This window comes from Thamnophis elegans, chromosome 3 (genome assembly GCF_009769535.1).
Source record: "Thamnophis elegans isolate rThaEle1 chromosome 3, rThaEle1.pri, whole genome shotgun sequence".
In the NCBI taxonomy this organism is placed as follows: domain Eukaryota; kingdom Metazoa; phylum Chordata; class Lepidosauria; order Squamata; family Colubridae; genus Thamnophis; species Thamnophis elegans.
In genome coordinates, this window is record NC_045543.1 from 93703232 (window position 1) to 93730491 (window position 27260).

The 27260-nt window shown below is 41.3% G+C and overlaps 1 protein-coding gene across 1 annotated transcript in view; it reads right to left on the reverse strand.

Moving 5' to 3' along the window:
- SRFBP1 (serum response factor binding protein 1) overlaps window positions 1-27260 on the reverse strand; it is a 48705-nt gene that overhangs the window by 12080 nt on the left and 9365 nt on the right. The window contains exons 2-3 of the mRNA XM_032214257.1: window positions 21683-21771; window positions 18890-18962 (exon numbers count right to left, since the gene is read on the reverse strand). Coding sequence (XP_032070148.1) covers window positions 18890-18962; window positions 21683-21771 — 162 coding nt within the window. The remainder of the gene's footprint in view (window positions 1-18889; window positions 18963-21682; window positions 21772-27260) is intronic.

The window sequence follows — 27260 nt, forward strand, 5'->3', positions numbered from 1 at the left end:
TAAATAATAATAAAGGATGAGGCAATATATTCTACTGTGACAAAGCTGTTATGATAGATTGCAATAATATTTCTCAATATGCTCAATATCTTCCAAGTCGTTCACATACTAAGGTTAAAATGTCACTTCTTTATAAGGTAATGAATTGCTAAACAAGGAAAAACAGTTATATTAACACCATTTTCAGTTTTTAAAACTCTGCTATACTTTTAATTTTAATGCATTGCAATAAAAAAACTAACCTTTTTTAAAAAACAAGTACTTACTGCAGTAAGATATACTTATTAAAATCCAACAGCAATAAGAATCTAAGTGCAGCTGGTGAATCACAGCAGTTTTTCAAATCTTTTCCAAAAGCAGCACAGACTAAATCCTGAATGTTTTTTTGGAATCATGTGCTGCTTGAATACCTGCCATTTTGCCCAGCATGCCATTCTGCAGCCAGTAATACCAGAGACACGATCCATCTCCAATGCTATATCAGCATGCTAGAAAATTTAAAAATAAACCAATAACCACTTGGAGGTAATGTTCAACATTCACCGAATCTCAGAATTCTCTGGCAACTCCATAAAATTACAGCATACAGCTGTAAAATGTTTCCAACCTTGAAAAGTTTTTAAATCATGTCCTGATCTTGAAGCATCTGAAATGGTTGTTTCAAAATCAAACAATTTTGAGATAAGTTTGTATACAATGCATATACTAAATGCAGTTTCCATTATCCATCTAAGAAATCTGAGAACAGGAATTATGTTCATCTGATCACATTTTACAACTTTTATTCAGACCTCTTTACCAGCACAAATTGAAAAAGGAGATGGTTTCATGAATATTCTTGTGTCCCTCTATATCTCCTAATTAATACTCTCTTAATAGGTGTTAGTAGAGCTTTGAAACTTTTTTCAGTTCAATGACTACAGTTCGCCCGTGAGTGACATGATGGAGTATACACCAAAAGTAGTATACCAGTGCAGATTTTAACGATAATTTAATGTATTTTTAAAGTTAATTAAAAATTGCACTGATTAAACAAAATTCATAATCACTGAAAAAAATTGAAGTTTGATTTTGAAAGAATTCTAAGGGCTGCAAACCCGTTTTTTCAAGAGCCTCTGGCTACAACACCTTCTTGCTTTGAAGATCATGAGACGTACTGTAAGTTATTGTGGCACCAATAGGGTCAGAAACCCTACATAGGTTTTCTCATTCTTAACGTGATGTCCAGTTATAGTGTGTTACGTCCACCCGAATGAGAAGTTCCGCGCACCACTCAGCCGGGGCCTGCGTGCCCTGTGGCCGACCAGCCTACCCAGCCACGACCATCCGCGACTCCTCCAACTAGGCCCGACAACATTGACGGGTGTCTCTGCCCCTTAAGCTATGCAATCCTACCTCGGCCCACTCCACACGGCTCCGGGTCTGGTCCAGCCCCTCCGATATGTCACTGCAGCAGGACACATCCTCCTCCTTCGGTAGACGCCCCAGCACTGAGGAGATCGCAGCGCGTGTGCAGACAACCAGCGTATCTGCGGGACTACGCATGCGCTATCTGGGGGGAAGGCGTGTTACGTCCTCCCGTGCCAGCTGATGGGAGGGGCTGGAACAGCCGGCATCCGATTGCCTGCGACGCACCCGCCAGCTGGAGGGATATGCGCCGGTTGTCTATTGGCTGGCCAACTGACAGCTCGAGTATATAAAGAGCTGTCAGTTGGTCAGGAGCTGTCCGCATTCTGAATCCTCCTTATTACAAATAAACCGGAAAAAAACGTTACTGTTGCAACGACAACTCTCGCCTCATTATTTAAAATAGTGTTACTGTAATACCAATGTTATTTTATTTTATTTATAAAATTTATTGGTTACCCATCTTACCATAGGGAAATTTGGGTGGCTTAGAGTTACATCTTAGTTTTTAAAAAAATGCTAAAATGAAACCTTAAAACCAAAGACACATGGGGAGGGTGGGGGCAGAAGAGTAGGAAGTGGGATCTGTTATTACTCAATCAACCATCTCCATTGTGCTGATCTCCCACTAGGGCCCCAGCTGACTGGTACAGCCACTTCTTTAGGCCCTTACAAAAAGATAGGAGAGTTGAGGCCAACCTCAGATTGGGCGGCAAGATGTTTCAGAGGATGGGAGCAACAGCAGAAAAGGCCATCCTCTTCAACCCTGCCAGATGGAATATTTGGACTGATGGGACCAGCAGTATGCCTCCTCTGCTAGCATCAAGTGGCCTGGACCTATGCCATGAAGGGCTTTAAAGGTAATCACCAAAACAGTGAATTGTACCCAGAAGCAGACTGGTAATCAGTGTAGCTCGGGGAACAGTGGTGTCACAGGGGCCATTCTTAGGGCCACATTCTGCACCAACTATAGCTTCTGAATATTCTTCAAGGGTAGCCCCATGTAGAGAGCATTGCAATAGTCCAATTATGAGATGACTAGGGACTGAAAGACTAAGTGAAGAGAATCCTGGTCCAGGAAAGGCTGCAACGGACACACAACACAAAGTTATGCAAAGGCTCTCCTACCCGCAACTACCACCTATTCCTTGAACAGAAGTTGTGAGTCCACGAGAACTCTCAACTTGCAGAACAGATTTTTCTGGGGCAGTGTCATCCCATCAAGAGCCAAAGGTGACAAAGCCCCAGATGCCCGTGTACCCAAAACCATTTCATCTTACCAGGGTTCAGTCGAAGCCTGTTATATCCCATCCAGAACCCCACACCTCCAGACACCAAAAAAAGGTGGCAACAGTATCACTTAGGTCCACAAGAGGGGAAATAAAGAGTTGGGTGTCATCAGCCTACAATATGTACCTCAATCCATAGTGACAGATGATGTCACCCAGTGGTTTCATATAGATGTTGAAAAAGAATGGAGAATGTATCAAGCCCTGCAGTACACTACAGAATAGCAGCCAAGGGCTGGACTTCCCTATCAATACCCATTGGGAACTTTCACAGAGAAAGAGCTGAACCAGCGAACAATAGTACAACAACCACCACCATCTAAAAACAGAATCTTAAGGTGCAATGGCTCAGCAGGTTGGGAGCACAATGGTTCAGAGTTAAATATGTTGAACTTGTCAACTGCAAAACTCGGCACAGCCCGTGTTCAAGACCCGAGTGCTGTGCAATGGAGTGAATCTCATTACTCGCCCCAGTTCCTGATCACATAGCAGTTTGAAAGCATGCAAATGTAACTAAATAGGTATCACTTTGGTGGGAAGGTAATAGCGTTCCATGCACCTCAACATATATTCATGTTGGCCACAGATCATGGAAATGTCTTCGGACAACAATGGCTCCTTCAGCTAAGAAACAGAAATGAGCACCAACTCCTACAAGCAGACACAACTGGAGAAATCTTTATCTTTCTTTAAAACAGAAGAGAGTCTCTGCTCATAGGTTTAAATATCTGGCACTACAACAAATGAAAAATAAACTATATATTGAACTTTCAATTTAGTCTTGGGAGTAAACTCCACCAAACTCAGTGGGAACTACGTATAGGATCATACTTCATTAATACTGCAAATGTGCATTAAGGATTTTATATTGTGTACTTACTTAGCATTTAAGAAGTCACCAGGAGAAAATGATGTAATGACTTCAGACTAAACTCTAAACTGGAAATTATGATCTGAGCTTTTTAGTTGAAATCACTAAAGGAACTATTTCAAATAGAAGAATCATAATTTAATGTCTTTCCTTTAAGATGCAATCATCAATGCACAAGATAGTAATTTTGTGGTAATGTTAAAAACAGTAGTTCTTCAAAATGCTCTTTGCTAGCTACTGCAGGGAAGTAATTTGGCTATCAACTTTAGAAAAACTAAATTATGCAAAAGGAAAAAGCTAGATCATAACATTATCCAGTAGGGCAACCAGAGAAGCCAAAATTATAATGTTTAAATGTTCTATTTCCTAAAATACTCCCATTTTGAAAGTCAGCATTTACTTGGAATGGTATCTTCGCTTTTTCATTTAAGGTGCTGTCTTTATCATCTCTTTCAAAATCGCAGTTATGATTTTGGAGTAGCAATTCTGGAGCGGCTTTCCCCCAGATGCTATTTTCCCATTTTGGCATTTTTAACAGCACCTCATTTCTTTTTCATTTTTTTTGGGGGGGAGGGGGTAAAAGGATCATTTTCATCCTAAACTTTTCCTCCCAAATAAACATTTTTTCAATCCCTCAAAGGTGTCATCTCTTCACTTGCTTTATCTCAAACTAATTCATTAGACAAAAAATAATTTATGACAGAGATCAATTATATGTATATATACCCACTGAAGTGAGTAGAGTAGTGTGTGTATCTGTGTTGCGTGTATATACATAAACGTATCTCTCAACTACCTTGGTTGATCTACTTATTGGTGGATTTAAACACTGATTCAATAAAGTGAAAATTATAGGGGCCATATAATAACACAATGTAAAGAAAACCAAAATGCAATATTATATACACATAATATATACATAAATACACATAAGTGCTGGAAGAAAAAAAAAGCTCATCCAGCAGGTCAGCCGCTTCATGCACAATACTTGAAAAAGAAGAAAGTCCTCAGATCTCTAAAGGCAGGCATGAGTTAGAGTATCCTCCTCCAGAAGAAAGAAAGATTTGATAAACTGTATTTACTACCTTTAATTTCTTCCTTTGATTTCAACACCTGACAGCCTAGATATGGTTGACTTTTGGAAACTTAAAGCTAGATTTAGATTGCTTTTATTTATAGGCCGCCCTTTTCCCTGAGGGGACTCAGGGCGGCTTACAACCTATAGGGAGGGGATACACATAATGACATATACAGACAATACACAATTAAAAATAGAAGCAACATTCATTCATCATTCGGGTGGGGACAGATCCCAATCTTTAACCCCAGGCCTGGCGGGATAGCCAGATCTTAAGGGCTGTGCGGAAGGTCTGGAGGGTGGTGAGGGTACGAATCTCCACGGGGAGGTCGTTCCAAAGGGTCGGAGCTGCTACTGAAAAGGCTCTCCTCCGTGTAGTTGCCAGTCGGCACTGGCTGGCAGATGGAACTTGGAGGAGGCCTAATCTGTGTGATCTAATCGGTCGCGAGGAGGTAATTGGCAGGAGGCGGTCTCTCAAGTACCCAGATCCACTACCATGAAGGGCTTTATGGGTGGTAAGTAGCACCTTGAAGCGCACCCGGAGATCAACAGGTAGCCAGCGCAGATCGCGGAGGATAGGTGTTATGTGGGTGAACCGAGGAGCACCCACAATCACTCGCGCGGCCGCATTCTGGACTAGCTGAAGTCGCCGGATGCTCTTCAAGGGCATCCCCATGTAGAGCACGTTGCAGTATTCCAGCCTAGAGGTCACAAGGGCACGAGTGACTGTTGTGAGAGCCTCCTGGTTCAGGTAGGGTCGCAACTGGCGCACCAGGCGAACCTGGGCAAATGCCCCCCTGGTCACAGTCGACAGATGGTGATCGAAGGTCAGCTGTGGGTCCAGGACTCCCCCCAAGTTGCGAACCCTGTCTGAGGGGTATAATATTTGGCTCCCCAGCCTGAGTGATGGAACACTAGCCAAATTATTGGGAGGGAAACACAACAGCCACTCTGTCTTCTCCGGGTTGAGTACAAGCTTGTTAGTCCTCATCCAGTCCCTAACGGCTTCAAGACCCCGGTTCATCACGTCCACCGCTTCACTGAGTTGGCACGGGGCGGACAAATACAACTGCGTATCGTCCGCGTATTGGTGGTATCTTATCCCGTGCCTCCGAATGATCTCGCCCAACGGCTTCATGTAGATGTTAAATAGTAGGGGGGACAGGACCGACCCCTACGGCACCCCATATGTTAGGGGCCTAGGGGTCGATCTCTGCCCCCCAACTAACACCGACTGCGACCTGTCCGAGAGGTAGGAGAACCACTGCAAAACAGTGCCTCCCACCCCCACCTCCCACAGTCGTCGCAGAAGGATACCATGGTCGATGGTATCGAAAGCCGCCGAGAGGTCAAGGAGAACCAAGATGGAGGCATGGCCTCCATCCCTGGCTCTCCAGAGATCATCGGTCAATGCGACCAAAGCGGTGTCTGTGCTGTAACCAGGCCTGAAGCCGGACTGGAATGGGTCAAGGTAACTTGCTTCCTCCAAGGACCGCTGAAGCTGGGAGGCCACCACCTTCTCAACAACCTTCCCAACAAAGGGGAGGTTGGAGACTGGATGATAATTGTTAAGAACGGCTGGATCCAAAGATGGTTTCTTCAGGAGGGGTCTCACCACCGCCGCTTTAAGTGCGGAGGGGAAGAGCCCCTCCCGAAGGGAGGCGGTGACAACCGCCTGGATCCAGCCCCGTGTCACCTCTCCGCTGTTGGCAACCAGCCAGGACGGACACGGGTCCAGTACACAGGTGGAGGCACTCACAGCTCTCATGGCCTTGTCCACGTCCCCGGGGGCAACATCCTGAAACTCAACCCAGCGATGGTCTGTCGAATTATCCTCTTGTGCCTCGGCTGGATCTGCAGGGGTGGAGTCCAAATCCGATCGAAACCGAGCAACTTTGTCCGCTAAGAAATGGACATAATCTTCAGCCCTACCCTGCAAGGGGTCCCCCGTATCCCTCCTATTTAGGAGGGAACGGGTTATCCTGAACAGGGCGGCTGGACGAGACTCAGCGGATGCAACCAAGGTGGCAACATACGATCTTTTTGTTGTCCTAAGAGCCCTGATGTATTCCTTGGTGCAAGTTGTTAAGAGTGCTCGGTTCGATTCGGATTTATCGGCCCTCCATAGGTGCTCTAGGCGTCTCCTCCGACGTTTCATTTCCCGGAGTTCCTCGGTAAACCGAGGAGGCCTCCGGGATCCACCACCTCGGAGCGGCCGTAGTGGCGCAATCCGGTCAAGGGACTCCGATGCTGCTGAGTGCCAGGCAGCAACCAGAGTCTCCACCGGACTGTGGGCGAGAGTATCGGGAATAACCCCAAGCTCCGTCTGGAACCTCAAGGGGTCCATAAGTCGCCTGGGGCGGAACCACCTGGTCGGTTCCTCCTCCCTACAGTGGGGGTTTGGTCTCCGGAAGTCAAGCCTCAGTAGGCAGTGGTCTGACCATGACAGGGGTATGATCTCATTACCCCTCAGACCAAGATCACAAGTCCACTGCTCCGAGAGGAATACGAGGTCGAGCATGTGACCCGCTGAGTGGGTTGGGCCCCGAATTACCTGGGTCAAGCCCATGGCTGTCATGGAAGCCATGAACTCCTGCGCCCCATCAGAGTGTTCACCGAGCGAAGGCAAATTGAAATCCCCCAGGACCATAAGTCTGGGGAACTCAATTGCTAGCTCGGCTACTGACTCGAGGAGCGAGGGGAGGGCTGCTGCAACGCTGTTGGGAGGCAGGTACGTTAACAGCAAACCCACTAGACCCTTGAGGTCCAACTTTACCAGCAGAGACTCACACCCGACAGGCTCCGGAGCAGGGATCCTACGAGGTGCTAAAGACTCCCGGATAACGATAGCCACACCCCCACCCCTTCCCTGGGCTCTCGGCTGATGAAGCACCTGAAATCCTTCTGGGCACATCTCTACGAGGGGGACTCCTCCCTCCGGGCCCAGCCAGGTTTCAGTAATACATGCCAGGTCTGCCTTCTCGTCTAAAATTAAGTCCCGGACGAGGGGAACCTTGTGAACCACAGACCTGGCATTTAGCGACAACAGCCTGAGACCAGGGTCCTGATTACTCACGCCATCTGGCCTCGGAGTGGAACTCATAGGGCCGGGATCTCTGTGACGTAGCGAGCCCTCCTTCCCCGGTAATGGCCAGCCCTAAAGTCCCCGCCATATCTGCCCCTCCCCGTTACGACCGCAATGCTCCAACCCACTCCCGTGTCCGTGGTTCCCTCAACCACCCCTATAGCTCCCGTGTTCCCCGGCAGGCCCTCCGAATCAGACAGACTCATTTACTCACTCAGACAATCCCCACGTAATAATTAAAACACATAAAAAATACAGTAGCAATAGGGTAATAAAAGTGGGCCATTCATTCAATCACAAACAAATCCCATGCACTCACCATACCAGTTAAAAATTGTGCGGTTAGAGTGTCCTTGGCCGCCAGATCAAAAGGCGGTTAAAGGGGCTGCCGAAGGTATTAAGTCCGGGCTGCCAAAGATGTGGAAAAAGGCAAAGTCTGAGTGGCTGAGATGGTTGCAAATGGAGGGGGCAGGGCGTAAACGCCAGATTTTAACAAGCAATAGCTTCGCAGTCTTACCCCCTCCAAGTCAGGATATAATCCAAAACAGAAGCCAACAACGGTCCAATGTTCAGGAGATAAAAATCTTATAAAACAAGTAAGGAGAGAAAAAGTAGCTGCTACAGCTAAATAGGTTCTGGGGTAAAAGAAAAAAAAATCTGAAACCTGTGTGAGGTAAAGCTAAAATTAGTAAATAGCTTTAAAATAAATATCAAGCCTTGATAAAACAAATACATACTGGGGACAGATCCATGTTATAATGTGGAATGTCTTAAAATGAATATAAAACTGAAACCTGAAGTTTTTATTTTGGTATTATTGGGTGAGGGACTGGAAAAAAGATTTGGAGCTTTGTTATTGTATGTGTTAAGCACAGAAATGGAAAGATACGTCAATCCCCACAACAGAAGAATGGATGGAAAAAGTGATGGAAGTAGCAGAGATGGCAAAATTGACTATTTTAATTAGTGAAAGAATATATCCAGCTTTGTTTCTACCTGGAAACCTGGAAATAACCAGGTTTTTTGGTTAAAAGTGCTGCTGACAAATATATAAAGGAATATAGATCTCCAAGGAAATATATACAGGTCAAACTCGAAAAATTAGAATATTATGCAAAAGTTCATTTATTTCAGTAATGCAACTTAAAAGGTGAAACTAATATTTGAGATAAGCCTCATTACATGCAAAGCAAGATAGTTCAAACTGTGATTTGTCATAATTGTGATGATTATGGTTTACAGCTCATGAAAACCCCAAATCCACAATCTCAGAAAGTTAGACTATTACATGCAATCAATAAAACAAGGATTGTCCATAGAACATTATCGGACCTTTGAAAAGTATAAGCATGCATATGTACTCAGTACTTGGTTTGGGCCCCTTTTGCAGCAATTACTGCCTCAATGTGGCGTGGCATGGAAGCTATCAGCCTGTGGCACTGCTGAGGTGTTATGGAAGACCAGGATGCTTCAATAGGGGCCTTCAGCTGTTCTGCATTGTTTGGTCTCATGTCTCTCATGTTTCTCTTGGCAATGGATTGAACCATGGAATGCCAAGCTGCCTTTGAGAAGTTAAAGTTTGGAGTTTGGAGTTTATTCAATTTGTAGGCCGCCCTATTCCCCGAAGGGACACAGGGCGGCTGAACAAAAGCCAAGGGAGGGGAAATTACAAAAAATAAGACAAAAACAATCGGACAATACGAACAATTTAAAAGCACAACAGACACAGCAAACTCGAGTAGGGGGGGGGGGACTCAACCCCAGGCTTGCTGGGACTGCCAGGTTTTCACGGCCGTCCGGAAGGCCCGAAGGGTGGAGAGGGTCCGAGCTCGTTCCCCAAGCGCTGGGGCAGCCACAGAGAAGGCCCTCCTCCGAGTAGTCGCCAGCCGACATTGGCCGGCAGATGGAATACAGAGGAGGCCTAATCTGTGGGATTGAATGGGTCTGTGGGAGGTAATCGGCAGAAGGCGGTCTCTCAAGTACCCAGGTCCAATACCATGTAGGGCTTTATAAGTAATAACTAGCACCCTGAAGCGTATCCGGAGACCAATAGGTAGCCAGTGCAGCTCGCGGAGGATAGGTGTAACATGGGTGTACCAGGATGCACCCACAATCACTCGCGCGGCTGCATTCTGGACCAGCTGGAGTCTCCGAACACTCTTCAAGGGCTGCCCCATGTAGAGCGCATTGCAGTAGTCCAGTCTTGAGGTCACGAGGGCATGAGTGATTGTTGTAAGATCCTCCCGGTTCTGGTAGGGACACAATTGGTGCACCAGGCGGACCTGGGCAAACGCCCCCATGGTTACAGATGACAACTGATGATCTAAAGTCAGCTGTGGGTCCAGGAGGACTCCCAAATTGCGCACCCTGTCTGAAGGGCATATAATTTCACCCCCCAGCCTGAGAGATGGAATACTGAGCCAATTTGTGGGAGGAAAAAACACAAGCCACTCAGTCTTGTCAGGATTGAGAGCCAGTCTGTTCACCCCATCCAGACCCTCACATCCTCCAGGCACTGGCACATCACGTCAACTGCTTCACTGAGTTGGCACAGGGCGGACAGATACAATTGAGTATCATCCGCGTATTGGTGGTATCCTATCCCGTGCCGTCAGATGATCTCTCCCAGTGGCTTCATGTAAATGTTGAACAGGAGGGGGGACAGGACCGACCCCTGCGGCACCCCATAATTAAGGGGCCTAGGGGTCGATCTCTTTACTCCAACCAACACCGACTGCGACCTGCCCGAGAGGTAGGAGGAGAACCACTGAAGAACGGTGCCTCCCACCCCCACCTCTCGCAACCGCCACAGCAGGATACCATGGTCGATGTTATCGAAGGCCGCTGAGAGGTCCAGGAGAACCAGAACGGAGGCACGGCCCCCGTCTCTGGCTCTCCAGAGATCATCGGTCAGTGCGACCAAAGCAGTTTCCGTGCTGTAGCCAGGCCTGAAACCAGATTGGAAGGCGTCTAGATAATCAGTTTCCTCCAAGGACCGACGGAGCTGAGAGGCCACCACTTTCTCAACAACCTTCCCAACAAAGGGGAGGTTGGAGACTGGACGATAGTTATTTAAGACAGCTGGATCCAAGGACGGTGTCTCCTTTAAACAGGGGGGGGGAAGACCCTTCCCGGAGAGATGAGGTCATAATCGCCTGGATCCAGCCTCCCTGCTGCTCGCAACCAGCCAGAAGGGACACGGGTCCAGTACACAAGTGGAGGCACTCACTGCTCCGATGGCCTTGTCCACTTCCTCAGGGGTAACAGACTGAAAATCAAAGCGGCTTTTCGTGGAGGAACCAGTCCTCAAACACATCAAACAGCTTGTGGTTCAAGCTGACGCCAGTGACGTGGCTGTGGGGGCTGTGTTGCTTCAAGCTAATAGTCAAGGTAATTAACAACCCTGCACATACACCTCTCGCAAACTAACCGACACGGAAAGACGTTGGGCCATTTTGGAGAAGGAAGCGTTTGCTGTTCACTGGGCTTTGGCTACATGGCGCCATTTTCTAGAGGGCGCCAAGCACCCTTTCGAGGTGTGGACTGACCATAAGAATTTGGAAGCTTTGAGAACGCCCAGAAAACTTTCTCCTAAACAGATGTGCTGGGCTCAGCATTTCAATGGATTTAATTTTACCTTAAAATACATTCTAGGGGGGAAATTTTTTATGGCTGATGCTTTATCCAGACTTCCTCAATACAACTGTTCTAAGCTCAGTGTGGTCCAGCCTGTCATTCCCGCGACGAGTCTCGCTGCTCTTGTTGTTACTAGAAGTCAAGCCCGTTCTAAGGTAGAGATGTCTCAGGACTTTCTTTCCAACCTGAAAAGTGCCCTCGCTGATGATGATTGGTTCCGACAGCACATGAATGAATGCACTATGAGGGATGAACTGCCTTGGATTGGGACAAAATTATACGTTCCTGCGTCTCTTAGACTCATTGTTCTTCAACGGGCTCATGATTCCTGGATGGCAGGGCACTTTGGCTTCGTCAAGACACTCCATCTCGTCAAGCGGCAATTTTGGTGGCCCTCTTTGAAAAAGGACATTGAGAAATATGTTGTCAGTTGTTCCATTTGTGCTGCTGCTAAACGCCCTCCGGGAAAGCCACAGGGGTTACTCCAGGCGGTAGCTCGTCCAGTGGCCCCTTGGAAGGAGATCTTCATGGATTTCATTGTCGAACTTCCCGAGAGTCAGGGACACACTGTTATCTGGGTTGTTACCGACTTGTTCTCCAAACAGGTCCATTTCATCCCTTGCTCCAAGATTCCCTCTGCTAAGTCTCTCGCTAAGATGTTCATCTCCCATATTTACCGCTTACATGGGGTGCCCGACCGCATCATTTCGGACAGAGGTGTTCAGTTCACCTCGTTTTCTGGAAGGAGTTTCTGAAGCAGATTGGCTCCGCCCAAGGGTTAAGCTCCGCCCACCACCCTCAGACTAATGGGACTTGTGAGAGGACTAATTCTGTACTAGAGTAATATTTACGTTGTTTCATCAACTACCAACAGGAAGATTGGGTAGATTTGTTGCCTCATGCGGAGGTAGCTTACAATAATTCTGTGCATAGCAGCACTGGGTTCACCTCTTTCCGTGTGGTGTTTGGCCAGGATTTTGTGCCCATTCCTGAAGTTCCTCAGGAACAGCCCCAAGTGTCATCATTGTCCGAGTAGAGTGACCACCTTCTGCACATTTGGCCTTTAGCTCTTCAGACTCTGGATGCTGCGCACCACGCTCATAAGAAACAGGCTGATAAGAAATGGACTAAGCCCTATGAATACAAAGTTGGTGATCAAGTGTATTTGTCCACTAGATTTCTTCAAACACCCCAAAAGTAAAAAAAAATGGGGCCCAAATATGTTGGCCCGTTTCCCGTTGTCAAGATCATCAACCCTGTTTCTGTCCGGCTCCAGCTGCCTAAGCACCTCAACCGGATTTACCCTGTTTTTTTTTTTTTTTTTTTTTTTTTTTTTTTCGGCTTACAAAGAAAATCTTTATTACCTCATATATATCTTTATTTCATTTTCATATTCATTTTATACAATCACTTATATACTGTGCATAAAAAAAAAAGGAAAAAAGGAAAAAAAAAAAAAAAAAAAAACCCCATGACACTTCATTCCCCCATACACCCTCTCTTCTCCCCCTCCAACTTTCCTTTCACCCCTCCAGCATTCCCCTCTTCTACTTCCCTACCCCCTCAGACATCTCCCCCTCCCTCCATTTCACCCTCCATACATTCCCTCTCACTCCCTCTTTACTTCTCCCTTCTCTTTCCCTCTTCTCCTCACTTTGGTGTATCCATACAATTCAATTTGTTTTTTACAATAAAAGTAGAAAAAGAAAATAAGAAAAAAAAAGAAAAACGAGCCGCAGTACACAAGTGAATTCTTATTGTTCTAAGGATTGAAACTGTAATTCCACCCTCCCCCCTCCCCCCTATAATCCCCCCTCCCTAACCCCCTTACGGCTTCGCAGGTCCCATGCCCGGCATAATTCTTTAACAAGCATTTGAGTATAATAAGGCCAGCTAACTTTAAAATTAAAAAAATAAAATAAAAATGAAGCCAAAAAGAAAAAGGAAAAATAGTAGAAAACCCTGTTTTTCATGTTAACCTCCTGAAGCCTGTCTGCACTTCGTCGTTGCGGCCGCCTCTCCCTCCTCCGCCCGCTCCGCTTTTGATTGAGGGTGAGCAACATTTCAAGGTCCGTGAGATTTTGGACTCTCATAAGCAATAGCAATAGCAGTTAGACTTATATACCGCTTCATAGGGCTTTCAGCCCTCTCTAAGCGGTTTACAGAGTCAGCATATCGCCCCCACAGTCTGGGTCCTCATTTCACCCATCTCGGAAGGATGGAAGGCTGAGTCAACCTTGAGCCAGTGAGATTAGAACCACTGAACTGCAGATAACAGTCAGCTGAAGTGGCCTGCAGTACTGCACCATATCCACTGCGCCACCTCGGCTCATAAGCACCAGAACCGTATCCAGTACCTGGTGGCTTGGAAGCATTTCCCCCCTTCCCACACTGAATTTGGACTTCTCCTAATTTTCCTTTTTCTTTTTTTTCTTTCCTCCCCCTTTCTCTTTTTCATGTCTGTCTGTCTGTTTGTTTGTGTTCTTTTTGTTTCTACAGGTCTGACCACCCTTTTCTGGAGGAGGGCCAGATGTCAGCCTCTGCTTTGCTGCTGCTTCGGCTGTCATTGAAACGGGGAGGGGGGGGCATGGTATCTGGGAGGGGAATCATTATGTGCGGGAGGAAGTTTCTAGACGCTGTTCTGACCACCTTACTGCACATGTGGAAGAAGGGAGTTTCCCGCCAAGGCCAACTTGTCCAGCATTCCATCCTGATGAGGATTTTTGAAGTTATCTCCCACCTGACAGTTGGGTACATTATAATTGGACTATGAACGGGGGTGCCAAGGGGAGGGGATTGAATTGTGCTTGATATTATCCGCCTTCGCACCTAATTAACCAGACTCAGTTTTGCTTTGCAACTGTTCATTTATAATTAATAAAAGTACACTTGATTTCAATTCAAATGGAGTTGAGTGGTTTCTTTCCTGATTACTGAATGAAGTCAATGCTGACAGCAAGTCTGTATTTGCAAATCACAGAAGATCATTCACCCTTAAATATAAACCATTGTTTCCAAAATTAAAAATTAATTTGCTCAGAGTTATTCACTCTCCCAAATTACTAGAATATTCATTATTTGGGGTGGGGTGATATTGGAACTGAACTGTTTGCAGGGCTTTTGTTTAGCTTGACAATTCCAATCTAAATACTGTAAATAACCAGAAGAAAGTAAAGTCAGATGCTGGTTGGTTGTTATTGTTGGTATGTGTGTGTGTGTGTGTATGCATGTATGTATATCTATATATCAAAAGATCTTTATAGATTTCATCATGTAGTTACTAGAAGTCGAACTTGATTAATAGATTTTACTTAAAAAATAATGAGTCTGAGATCTGTAGTATTTACTTAATCATTTCAAATTCTAACTGAAGACAGTGATTATAAATGTCACTTTTTTACTTTAAGTATCATTAATATTAATAGTGGAAAATTCCTTAACCTCAGTTGAAAATAATGACAGTATTTATTTCCAGGGGGGATGAGTTCGAAGAAAAAAGGATTAGTTTTCATTTTCTTAATAGTGCTTAAGAGACAAACAAATAAGTTTTGCCTTTTTAGGAGTATCATACTCTAGTGTTAAATGTTACATTTTATCTCATGAATATACTGTGAAATAGTTTAAATGATTACCTATTAAGTCTAACTGAGAACATTTAACAGCAAATTCTATTAAAACTATTTTCTAGCAAGGTTCATAATGTTCTTTGTTTCTGGTATTTTAATATAAATGTGTCATACAGTTCTGATGAAATAAAGTCTGATGAAACTATAAACATTTTTCTGTTCCAATAGCTGAAAAAACTCCTGCAAACAATTAACCCAATTTTTCTCATCCACATATTATACCATATTGTTTCTTCACAAAAGGGCATTTCTAGATTTTAAATAAGTAATGCTGAATATTTTATTAAAAAGTCTTAATAGTAGTTATTCTTCCTTAATAAAAACATAAAGGAAGGGATCTCTCATACCAACTCACTTTGTTGCAATGCATTTTAAAGAGTAAATGTGATATAGTTAAATATAAACTGTATCTTTCGGATGGCAAATGAGGGTAACATAAATATTCAAGAGTCTAGATATTTATCGATGTACTTTAAATAGTGCATTTTAAGTAGTGACTATTCAATAGCTCTTCATATTCAATGCTAGTTGCAACTAATACCATCTTCTCTCTATATTGTCCTTTTGGTATTTGTACTTCAAATTTCACTTGTGTCCAATGGTCTAAGGCAGCAATGGTGAATCTTTTTTGGCTCGTGTGACATATGGGGGGGGGAAGCACGGGGGGATCGTGCGCTGGCGGGCCGCACCCATAATGCAACACGTGACCCCCAGTGTACATGCGCGCATGATAGGCGCTTCCCCCCCCATTTTCCCATGCTTTTTTCGCTCCCCCCACCAGGCTCCTGGAGCCTCCGGAGTGCAAAAAACCAACCTTACAAGCAAACTGGAAGTCCATTCCCAAACTTCCGGATTGCCCATAGGGCCGGTTTTTTTGCCCTCCGGAGGCTTCAGGAAAGCCCCTGAAACCTCTGGAGGGTCTCCGGGGGGGGGGAGGCTCTTTTTGCCCTCCACAGGCTCCTATAAAGCTTCTGGATCCTGGGGAGGGTGAAAAATGGTTTTAATAAAGGCTGAACTCAGCTGGCCAGCACGCCCATGTGCGCTGGCCAGCTGACAGGGCAACGCCTCACGTGCCCTGACAAATGGCTCTGCGTGCCACCTGTGGCAAGCGTGCCATAGGTTCGCCATCCTGAGTCTACGATGATCAAGGACTTCCTCTTTAAAAAATTGTGTTTACACATATCAGAAAATTAGAATTCATCAAAGTTTCATCATGTAGCAATGAACAGAATGCTGGTGGATGCTCTAACAGTCCAGCTGGCTTTCCTAACAAGTGGAAACACAAATGACTGTCAGCTAATCTGCAATTTATCACACTAAACTTGTTTTTTTTTCCCCAGAACAACTTGAGCCAAATATATTTAATGTAATTTGCAATTCCGGCAAATTCTGATAGTTTTCTCCCGATGAAAATGACAATTCAAAAATATTTGAGGAACACAAGCTTCTTAAGCCGATATCCACTTCTATAAGTTAGGTTATTAGGCACAGGGGATGGAAAGAAAAACTACAGTTGAACAGATGCTTAATTTGTATATGCTGTCATACAACACATTTCAGCTTATGAAGCCCAACTTTACCTAGCCCTGACTTTTTAAAAAGAAATTGTCCATTTGAAACAACTATTTCTGTTCAATAAAATAGCTTCTTGTGCAATGTAAGGCTTCATTTTTACTCTATGCATATGTATATATGTATGTGCGCACACAAAAACATACGCACACACACATAAAGCCACTATATGTATACACACACATATACATACAAAATAAAGTGTACATAAAATAAAAGTAGTATTAAAAATTTGACAATATTTTAGGGTACTCATTTACTTTCAGAACAACCCATCTCACAAGGTTTTTATTGGAAAAATAGGAGGAAGAACAGGTTGCTGCCTTGAGTTATTTATAAAAGTAATAAAATCAGTCCATAAATATATACTTGCACAATGAGTAACAATAGTAGAGATATATCTTAAAATTCTTCAGATAACAAACCATTTTACCAGCAGTCTTTGGATAATGAGTATTCCTTCAATGACTTCTTGAAATTATGACATTGCTCAAGTAATGAAACACCTGATCCTCAAAGTTGTGACTGTTGCAGTGTCCAACTTTACAACCCAAATTTACAACCACTGGATATGCTTTAACTCTTCCCACCTACCTATCTTCTTCCCATTTTTCACCCTTTGTTTGCCTTGCATTCTGCCACCTCTGCTGTCCTCATTGCCTTGCACTCTGCCCTAGACCCCTGTGCTCTACTTTCCTGATGCCCTGCACCACCACTGCCCTTCTCTCCTCTGCCCCTGTCATCCTACAGTCTATCTCCACCCCCCAGCCCTGTTTTCTTGTCTCTACCAGCTGATCTCCGCCCTCTTCTTCCTCCTGTTGCTGACCAGGTATGCCTAGCTTAGCCTTCCACAAGATAGCTGCTAGCTATATGAGGAATGCTGCATGCCACTTGGAGATGACCACATGTAGCTAGCAGATGCTTTGCAAAGAGCTGGGTGAATCTCAATAGTGGGAGGAAGGAGACCAAAGGTCAGTTGGTGCAACTACAGTGGCACAGATGAAAGATGGAGTGCAAGGTGCAGTGGAGCGCAGGACAGCAGGAGTGGTGGCTAAAAGGGCAAATTAGATGAGGTGGGGTGGGTGGGGAAACAGAGGCAAGCAAGGCAAGGCAAGAGAAGTGTGAAGTCCTAACAATGGCATGACTGGCACATTCCTGGCTAGTGACCACAACTGAGACAACTGAAACTGCTGTTGCTAAACAATGAGATGTTACAACACCTAATGACCATATTGTTTAGCAATAAAAATTCCAGTCCCAATTAGCTTCCTTAAGCAAGGACTATCAGCATTTACTTGTAATAGGTTGAATTGGGGAAAGGACATCTAAAAGGGAAAGACTTGAGGGTCCACTCTATTGCTTTTGCTTCAATAGGATGGCATTATGTAAAATTATATAAAAAGGAGATTTCAAGCATGTATATGAAGTCCTCAATATGTATTGGTTTGAAAGCTGTTCCACACCATTTTAAATAATTACATAGGCCACAAACTTGAAGAGACTACTTTAATCTATTATTAATTAATCCAGTTAAAATTTCTCAGTTTGAAATATTTGCAAGGATTAGTATGAAAAGCTAAATTAACATTGCTGATCTAATTATGACACAAAATTAAGCATTCATTAATAAGGAAAAAGAACATTCCTGCAGTTTAATCTTAAGGGTAAACCTCAAAGATTATTCTTATATTTTGATGTATGATACAAATACATCGCATAATTAACAGTTCACTGCTATAAAAATGTTTGCTGAGAGCTTGCCAGACTCTTAATGGCCCGTCATGTCTGTGTAAGAGAATAAAATACTTGCAGAAACTAATGAATGCCTTAGCTTAGGAGGAAAAAAATGCTATAGTTTCAATCCACTTTGTCAGTTGCTGCTTTGTGCATTAGAGCAGTGACACCACCACACAAAAATGTAAGGAGTTGGCAAGAAACAGACTAAGAACTATGATGTCACCCACTGTAATGGCCATCCATGCTTTTAAGCAGCCGCCGCACTTAACGAACCCGTTTACCTCAAGAACGGAGTCTGAGGTAATCATAGTAATGTTGGAAAAATGTAATTTTGGAACACTTAAAATCAAAAGTGACTATCACCTTGACAATTATACCAATAAACAATGCATACAAATTTACAGTATTGTCTCATAAAATTTACAGTCTAGTCCTTTCTCAGACATAAATAGATAAACCTGGCATACACAAGAGCTAAAACCACAAACTTACTTAAATGAAAAAGCTTCGGAAACCAAAAGTTTAAAAACTATATGTAGAATTTAAATTGCATGCAATTTGAGCAGTTTACAATAGGCATGGCACTACCTTCATGGCATGAATTTCTTCTAGTAATCTCTGTGCACGTCTGCGGTTTTTCAACACTGCATCTTCAGTACCCCTGGAAAAAAAAGGCATGTACTTCATACTGTATTAATGTGTGTACCTACATAGTTGATCACAAACATTTATCTTCCATGCCCCCGTTTTCTTAAATGTTTTAGGGAAATGCTTTGCTCACAGCATTACATTTGAAGATCTGAGAAAGCTGCAACCTTTGTCATGTGGGGTAGTGCTCCGAAAAGCCATCTAATTGGTTTCCAAAGCTCTATCATCTATTAATTAGCATATCATTATTTTACAGGCAATAAAATAAGTTTTGTTTAAAACTGTAAGAATGCTTGATGTTATACATTGTGCATAACAATATAGATAGTTCTTGACTTACTATGACAATTGAGTCCAGAATTTGGGTCATTAAAATTCACTGAGATTATTAAACCGGTCACTATGTGGTATGACTCAATTTTACATTTTTACATGATTGTAAATCAAGCCATTGCAGGCATTAAACAAATCCAGCATATTCAATAAGCATTTTCTACTATTTTCAGAATGCTTCAACTGATCATAAATGTGAGCTGGTTGCCAGGAGCCTGAAATGTAATCAAGTGACCGCACAGAAGGGTAGTCTTAACTTCAAGGATGGTTCGTAAGTACTTTTAAGTGTATTGTAAATTGAAATGGTCATTAAGCAACTCATCATAAGACAAGGATCATCTGTATATCATTCACTGATTATATTGATCAAATTGTTGTCAATTGTTAGCAGCCACACAGATTTTCCTCCATAGTGATCTGTCCCTAACCTGGTCCTTCAGGTCTTCTTGTGGTGACTGACTAACTTCAGAAAGACCTAATATTTTACACTTGATCATTTGTGTTTTGAGTAAGAACTCTGGCTGATTTGTTGAACAATTAATTTGATTGTTTTCTTGGTTGTCTATGGCATTCTCAGGAGTCTTCTCCAAAGCTGGTTATAATGTCTTGTGTTTCTTGCTTTCCCCAAAGCTGTTTTGAAAACTTAGTATTTCTTTTTCCATGCAGGACTTTAATCTGTGTTGGATTATCTGGTGCTTTTTTTACTAGCATGCAAAAGACAGTGTTTGTCAGGTCTGCCCAACTTACAGAGGGGAAATGGCCAGATTGATACCTTGAAAAATAATTGTGAGCCACAAATAACTGGCATGCCAGTTAGCTGTTTTGCAGCAGCAGAAATAGAGCTGGCAATACCTGGAGTGCTCTAGAGGGTAGAAGTGGTACAAAAGCCAAGATGATGGTGATGTTGGGATGTAATGAATTGGTTACTTTTCAAAGAACACTGGTGGGCTGCACAGGGCTGGTTGGTGTGTGGCATGTGTCTCATGGGCCATATATTCAGACCTAGCATGCATATGTGTGTGTGTATTATTCCATGATTATGTTTGGGTTCTTTTTAAAGTTATGTAATTGTTTACATGTACTTGCTTTGCTAAGTAGACGCTTCTATGACTGTAAGGACCAATCAATAGTTTTATTTATTTATTTACTTTATCAAAAGTACCTACAAATTTAATTGTATTTTTTTATATTCATGGTCCTAATTTAGAACTCATCTGCTTGAATAGAATGTTATTTTTACTGGAAACCTATGAATCTTTTTAACCATGATGACATTAGTTAACTGCTAGAGATGTGCTTCTCAAAAGACAACCATATTTATATGATATGGTGTTCTGCTATAATGTTCTCTTTGAATAAGAAATTATTTCATGTATTAAATTTATTGTGATTCTTGCTAGGCACATTCTTTTGAATTACATTCCTAGTGTTTGGAAACTATGAGTTCTACTAAAGTAATAGCCTACTATTCTTTAAAGATTTTTGCACTGTACAATGTTTAAAATCAGAGGTAAGAAGTCTTTTTTAAAATAAATTTTGAAAAACACATGATTTCATGTAATGTCACTTATGGCCATTATAATTTTTTACATGTTATGCTTTCATATAGACCACCCACCCACTCTTTGTTAAAACAAAATCCATAAAACCAACCCCCTCCAAAAGAGAAAAAACAAGTAATTCACAGAAACACTGTATTACATATACAAAAAGCCATGCAGTCCAATTTTAAAACACATCATTAATCTTTGACCACATAACGTAATGCTGTATCCTTCCGTTATACTATGAAAGCCAGATCAGAGACTGAAAGTGAACACATTTCACTGATCCAAGATTAAAATCCTAAACTGCCTTTTCAAAAATATCTTTTCTTTGCTGTACTCCATATTTAGTAAATCGATAATTCTTCATACAATGAAATTTTTTGGTATGTAGTTCAAAATTACACGTTTTTTTAAATAATTCTGCTCTTTGAAATTCGGTATCAATTTATAGATATTAAACCAGTACAGAGCAAATGTGAGATATGTGCATATCATTAGTGTCTCTGTTCATTTCTTACTTCCAGCATATTGAGGCTGACCGATAGCCAATTCTTTTCAACAACAAAAAATCAAAGTACCACAATATTTGAGAACTGCTACATTTAATCTAAATTTCATTAAAAATAAACCCATCCACAATGGAAGGAGAAAAATATGACTATCAAACTAACATAAAATAGGGTTTCAGGTACTATAATTTAAATTTTAAAAGCATACAAAACACATGTTTGCCTTGAATTAGCCTTTTTCCACGAATGCAGCAGCTTACATGGTCAGAAATCAGACACAATTATATTTGGCACATTTATTCTATACAAAGATCACAGAAGTATAAAAGAAGAGTTAAACTTACTTTTTCCCCTTCAGTTTAGCAATATGCCTAGTTAGTTTCCGAATTGTTAAAACTCTGATTTTCTTCACTTCTTTTCTCATCTTGACAACCTATGAATGAGAAGGGAAGGGATGTATTATCATCAATATACTTTACACAAAAATACTAGTTTTCGACTCCCTAACTTACCAAAAGATTCAGATAATGTTCTCATTGAAGTCAAAAAGTTTCTCCAAAATTCTCAGACAATTAAAGAATACAGGTAGGCTTAACATAACAATGATAACAGGGAGCAAAATTTTCTTTAGTAAGTGATGCAGTTGTAAAGCAATGTTACATGACTGCATCACTTAAACAATGGCAATCCCAACAGAATTTGGCATGGAAAAATGGGTCATTTTTTAAAAAATTACACATTACATTTCATAATTTTCTAATGGATGTATTTTTTTTCCAAAAGTACAGTAGTTAGATCTTGTCCATCCAACAAAAGTTACTACATACATACATAAATTGCCCAAATCAGTATTTAATACTTGATAATAGGTAAGCATGACAATATAATTCCATGGGATTTCACCCAGTTTAAAGTTCATGATCTTGTCCCCACACCAACAAATCCATCACATGGTCCAATCCTCTTTTTCTTCACTAAGACTCCACGCAGCTTCTTCCGGTCAGGTGCAAAGGTGCTGAGACAAAGAATAACCTTGAGCTTCCAGAAAGGAATTTTTTATTTTGAAAACAACTCTTGCTACCCCCCCCCCCCTTAATGAGTGTGTGGCAGGCCAAAGATTCTTAAAGGAACCGCTGCAGGCCTGACATCTACCTTTTTCTGAAACACAGGTCTCAATAGAAGTTCCTACATGGCTAATTAGTAAATCCCTGAGTGACAAAAAGAATTAAATATATGGTTCCCAACTCCCCCCCCCCCAAAAAAAATATAGAGGGCAAGGAAATCACTTTATAAAATCATGATCTGGAAACTATGAGCAAGCCAGTAATGGCTCTATGCCAAACATCTGTGAAATGCCACTCCAAAAATAAGAATTCTTAGCCATGCTCATAGAAAATTCACAATTATACAATTGCAGCAATTTAAAAAGGCACTAAATTGAGAGGACTCCTATATGCTGTATTTTAGGGACATGAGTTGTACTTCTCGTGTTGTTCAGTTTTCAAAAGGTGAATTAAATATAGAGCAATGGCACCTCAAGTAAAATTTGATTTTAAAGAGGAAATAAAAATTATAAAAACTCTTAAGAAGTTAACTGTCTGGTAGAAAGGTAGCTTACATCTTTAAAACCATAAGCCATAAATACGAAATCTGTCCAAGATGACTATTTCACATTAACCAATACTTTCTTCATATAAACAAGGAAGCACTCTTTTTTAAGAAATCCTCTTACAGAGTGCACATTTAAATAAATTATCCTTGCAATAGTAAATACTTCTCTTTAAATATTATTCCTCATTATGTTTAAGGAAATAAGTTCAAACCCACATAACTTCAATAAATAATCATGTATAAAAAGGAAAAATATTTTATTTAGAAGCTTACTTGGCTATTTTAGGTATGGATATGAAAATGGATTTTATTTATAAAAAGTATCTACGGTAAATTAAATTGGGGTTCTCAGTACAAGTTTTTGGCCAGGCTTTAAAAGCTTTCCATAAAGTATTCTGGTCAACAAGGTTCGCCTCCTACGAGGTTTTCTATCATATTTTGGCCACTCATCCATGTTTCTCACCATGCATTAAAACAACCTAGTGCTTCAACTTTTTTTAAAGCCAGACTTAGCCAAATGTCTCCTGACATTGAATTTTGGCGTGTAATCAACAGTTAAACAAGTACAGCTCTTATACTCACAGAATGTCCATGGCATGAATAGCTGTACCAACTGAATTTCTGCCTAGCATGTAACTTTTTAAAGACTCAAAGTCACTGTGAATAAAATGTCAAAAGCTTTCACAGAAGTTTTAGCTGATGTCAATGAAAAGCTCACAAACTATAATAAGTAAAAGTAACAACAACCTGGCATATACAAAAACCTACAATTTAAAGAATAACAGCAGATCATTATGCACTAAAACATATATATTTAACTTCCTATCCAATATTTACTCCTTTCTAGAACACTATGTGGAGGAAGAGTATATTTTTAGTAACTAATTCAACCAAAAGCAAATTCTAACTGTTGCTCACGAACATAAAAATGCCAACCTAGAGGAATCCAAAGGGCTATTTAGTCTCACACTCTCTTCCTGCTTTGATCAAGCAAGTCACTAAGGCAACAGAAACTTCTTGGTCATGTTCTACACTATCTAATATTCAGAGACATTCTCTCTAATTACAAAGAGAAGAAGAGAACAATCACCAACATGTTGGATAGATTCAATTATAGTGACAAAGGTTGCAAAACTAGAAGATCTGAAGGACTAGGTTAGGGACAGACCACACACCTGTGTGGTTTGCAATAGATTATACAGACTTGATGACACATAATCAATCAATTATAGGGCATAGCAGCAGGGGAATTGTCACTATGACATAGCCATAAATCACCTTTACTCTGTCTATTTTTCAAATTCTGTTTTCTAATTCAGTCTGGTGATTTCCACACATTACATGTAACCATTAAGTTTGTGATGTTACACTGCCACTACAACTTAGATTTCAAATTCAAATTCCTCTTATAAAATTTTCTTAATCAGCCAAAAATACATTTTATAAAACTTAAAAGATTCTGCTTCGTGAGAATCAGATAAACTTTTCAGTTTCCTCTTGTAAACACACTAGAACAACAAGTATTTAATAATTACACTCAGAACAACCCTACTATATTTTTAAAAATAAAAAGTGCCTAGGACATTGAACTCAATCTAATAACCTGCAAGAAAAGTTAAGGCAAAATAAAAAGGACAGTGGAATGTTACAAGGATATGTTAAAAATATTTTTTAAAAGTCTTAAAATTCTAAAAAATATATTAAAATTATATTAAAACACTCTCTCTGAATCACATCCAAATTTTATACATTGCAAAGACCTTGTAAGGGGTGGCAAATATTGGAAAGAAATATTGCATTAGAATAAAATGTTATGCTTGGCTGCATTGGGGGCTTGTTTTTAAGTTGAACAGAGAAAAGGCATCCAATTTAAGCTAACTCACAGCCAAAAATGCAAGATACTATTTGGAAAGTTTGACCAAATGGGGAAAAGATCTTAATAAAGGTATAAATAGAATAAGCCACCATGGAATAAAAATATTACAAGTGTTATCAAGTTATGCCATCTTTCCCAGATCAGAATTTTTGTCGTGAATACCCAATTAAAATTCCCAAAATCTAAGAAAAGTTCACAGTAATATTAATCTAATAGATATACATTAACACTGAATGTTAGTAGGTCATGCTATAAAACAAAATGCCAGCCTTAAGTGTGATCCTAAGCATCCAATATACATTTGGAAGTCAGTATGTCAATCTCATTACAATCTTGAGAATAGGCAGAAAGTAATTCCTTCAAAATCTGTAGCTGCTGATATTTTGTGTGTGGCATCCAGGTGCTGCTTTAAATTGCCCAAATTACACTTCCAAGATCACTTATAAACGTTATGCAATATCATCACAAACGTTTAACACATGGCAGCACCTACATATTATTAACTACTTGCAGTCAAAAAGCCAGCACATTTTTAAAGAATTTACTCTGCATATATAGGTCATGTGAATTGCATAAAGTGAGACAAAGTAGCAAGAATTAATACGATACAAATGACACAATTCTGTTGTTCACACAGATTGCTTTAATTTTTTTTTTCTAATATCAAAATGTTGGTATACATGTCAAAACACTTCCAATAAAAAAAAAAAGATGTGCTAAGGTGGGGACTAATACACCTAGGACTGTGATGCCGAACCTGTGGCACGCGTACCAGAGGTCACACGCAGAACCCTCCCTGTGGGCACATATGCTGCTGGTCTTCTGGTTTCCAGTGCACGCATGCACGCTGGCCAGGTGATCTTTGCATGTCTGGAATCCCGGAAACCTGAAGACCAGCTGGCATGTGCATGCCAACCACCTGGTCTTTGGGTTTCCAGTGCTGCAGCATTTGAAGACCAACTGGTCGGCATGCATGTACATGCCGGAAACCAAAGGACCAGATGGCCGACACATGCATGTGTTATCGGCCAGCGGGTCTTTAGAGTTTCTGGGGCTCCAGCACATGTACACAAGCATGATCCGGTTTAGGCACTTGGTGCTGAAAAGGTTCCCCATCACTGACTTAGGGTATTAATAATATTCCAAAGGTGGCTTTCCTAACACTTTGGAAAAAAACAGATCTTCTGAGCCTGTTCAAAGAATGACACTATTGTGGCAGTTCAAAATTCCACAGGGGAGCTATTCCAGATGGCAGGCACCCTGGCTTGAGAAGTCATCCACAGTGATACACATTCCACTTTAAGTTTAAAATAGGCTTAATTGTAATTTTCAAAACAATTCAAAAATTTGTTCAAAAAATAAGGTCCCACTGTCCCCCAAATACAATTAAATATTTCCATGAGCAGCTTGTCAAACTCTTAAATAAAAATGATTCAGGTCACCAAAGTATTAGGGTTAGGGACATGGTGGCATAGGCCGTATCTTTGAAATACAAAATTAAGATTACACAATTGAATTGAAAACTCTTATTCCAATATACACAATTAGAATTCTCCAAATACGTATGTAAGTTGATTAGTTGATTTTGACACCTAATGGCTACTTTCTTCAGCCACAGTATGGAAGATGTTTACAATTTCCTTCTTTCCTCTCTCTCCCCTCTGCATGCCTTCCATCCCAATTTGTGTACCTTGTGTTTTCTATTCAAGTACCAACCTGGGCTTGATCCTTTTTAAATTTCAAAGTCAAATGGCTGTTTCCATACACTGAACTAAATGCCCAGGCACTAGAAGAATGTTAAGTGGGAAGATTACATGAATCCCAATAATATTGTTTACATTTAGGAAAAGATTTGGGGCTGAAATATAAAAGTTTATTTATTCCAATTAGAAAACCATGAATTAAGTGTATTTTGAATACTAAACTAATTAATAGTCCAGAGGCCAAAATTAAAGCAAATCAGAACAATCTTTTGGTGGCAAAGAGCCAAATGTAAAGGAAGAGGGAGGTTGTAGTAGAAGGAATAATTACACACAGGAGTTCAGGATTGGTTACACTGAATTAGAGGGATATCTGTGGCAAGAGAACTGAATAATAATTACAGATCAACTGTGCCAGATGCCTTTTAAATTCATACTTCAGACACCTGTAGATAAATCAGCATAGAATAAGCATCATTTTCATCACAGCTATGCTAAAAACATTTTAAATATAGTCTACAGCAAGTTCCCATGACCTAGCTTGCATATTTTGATTCTGCACCGGCCAAGTAAGAAGCCACATGTTTTATTTTTGTCAACTTCTAGCTAGCCTACGTGGCCCAGCCACACACATTTTATACAAGCTTCTCAGAGTAGAAAATTGGAGAGGGATAATATTCTGTGACACACACTCATTTAACAATTTTAACATATAGCAAATATGTCTACTGTGCT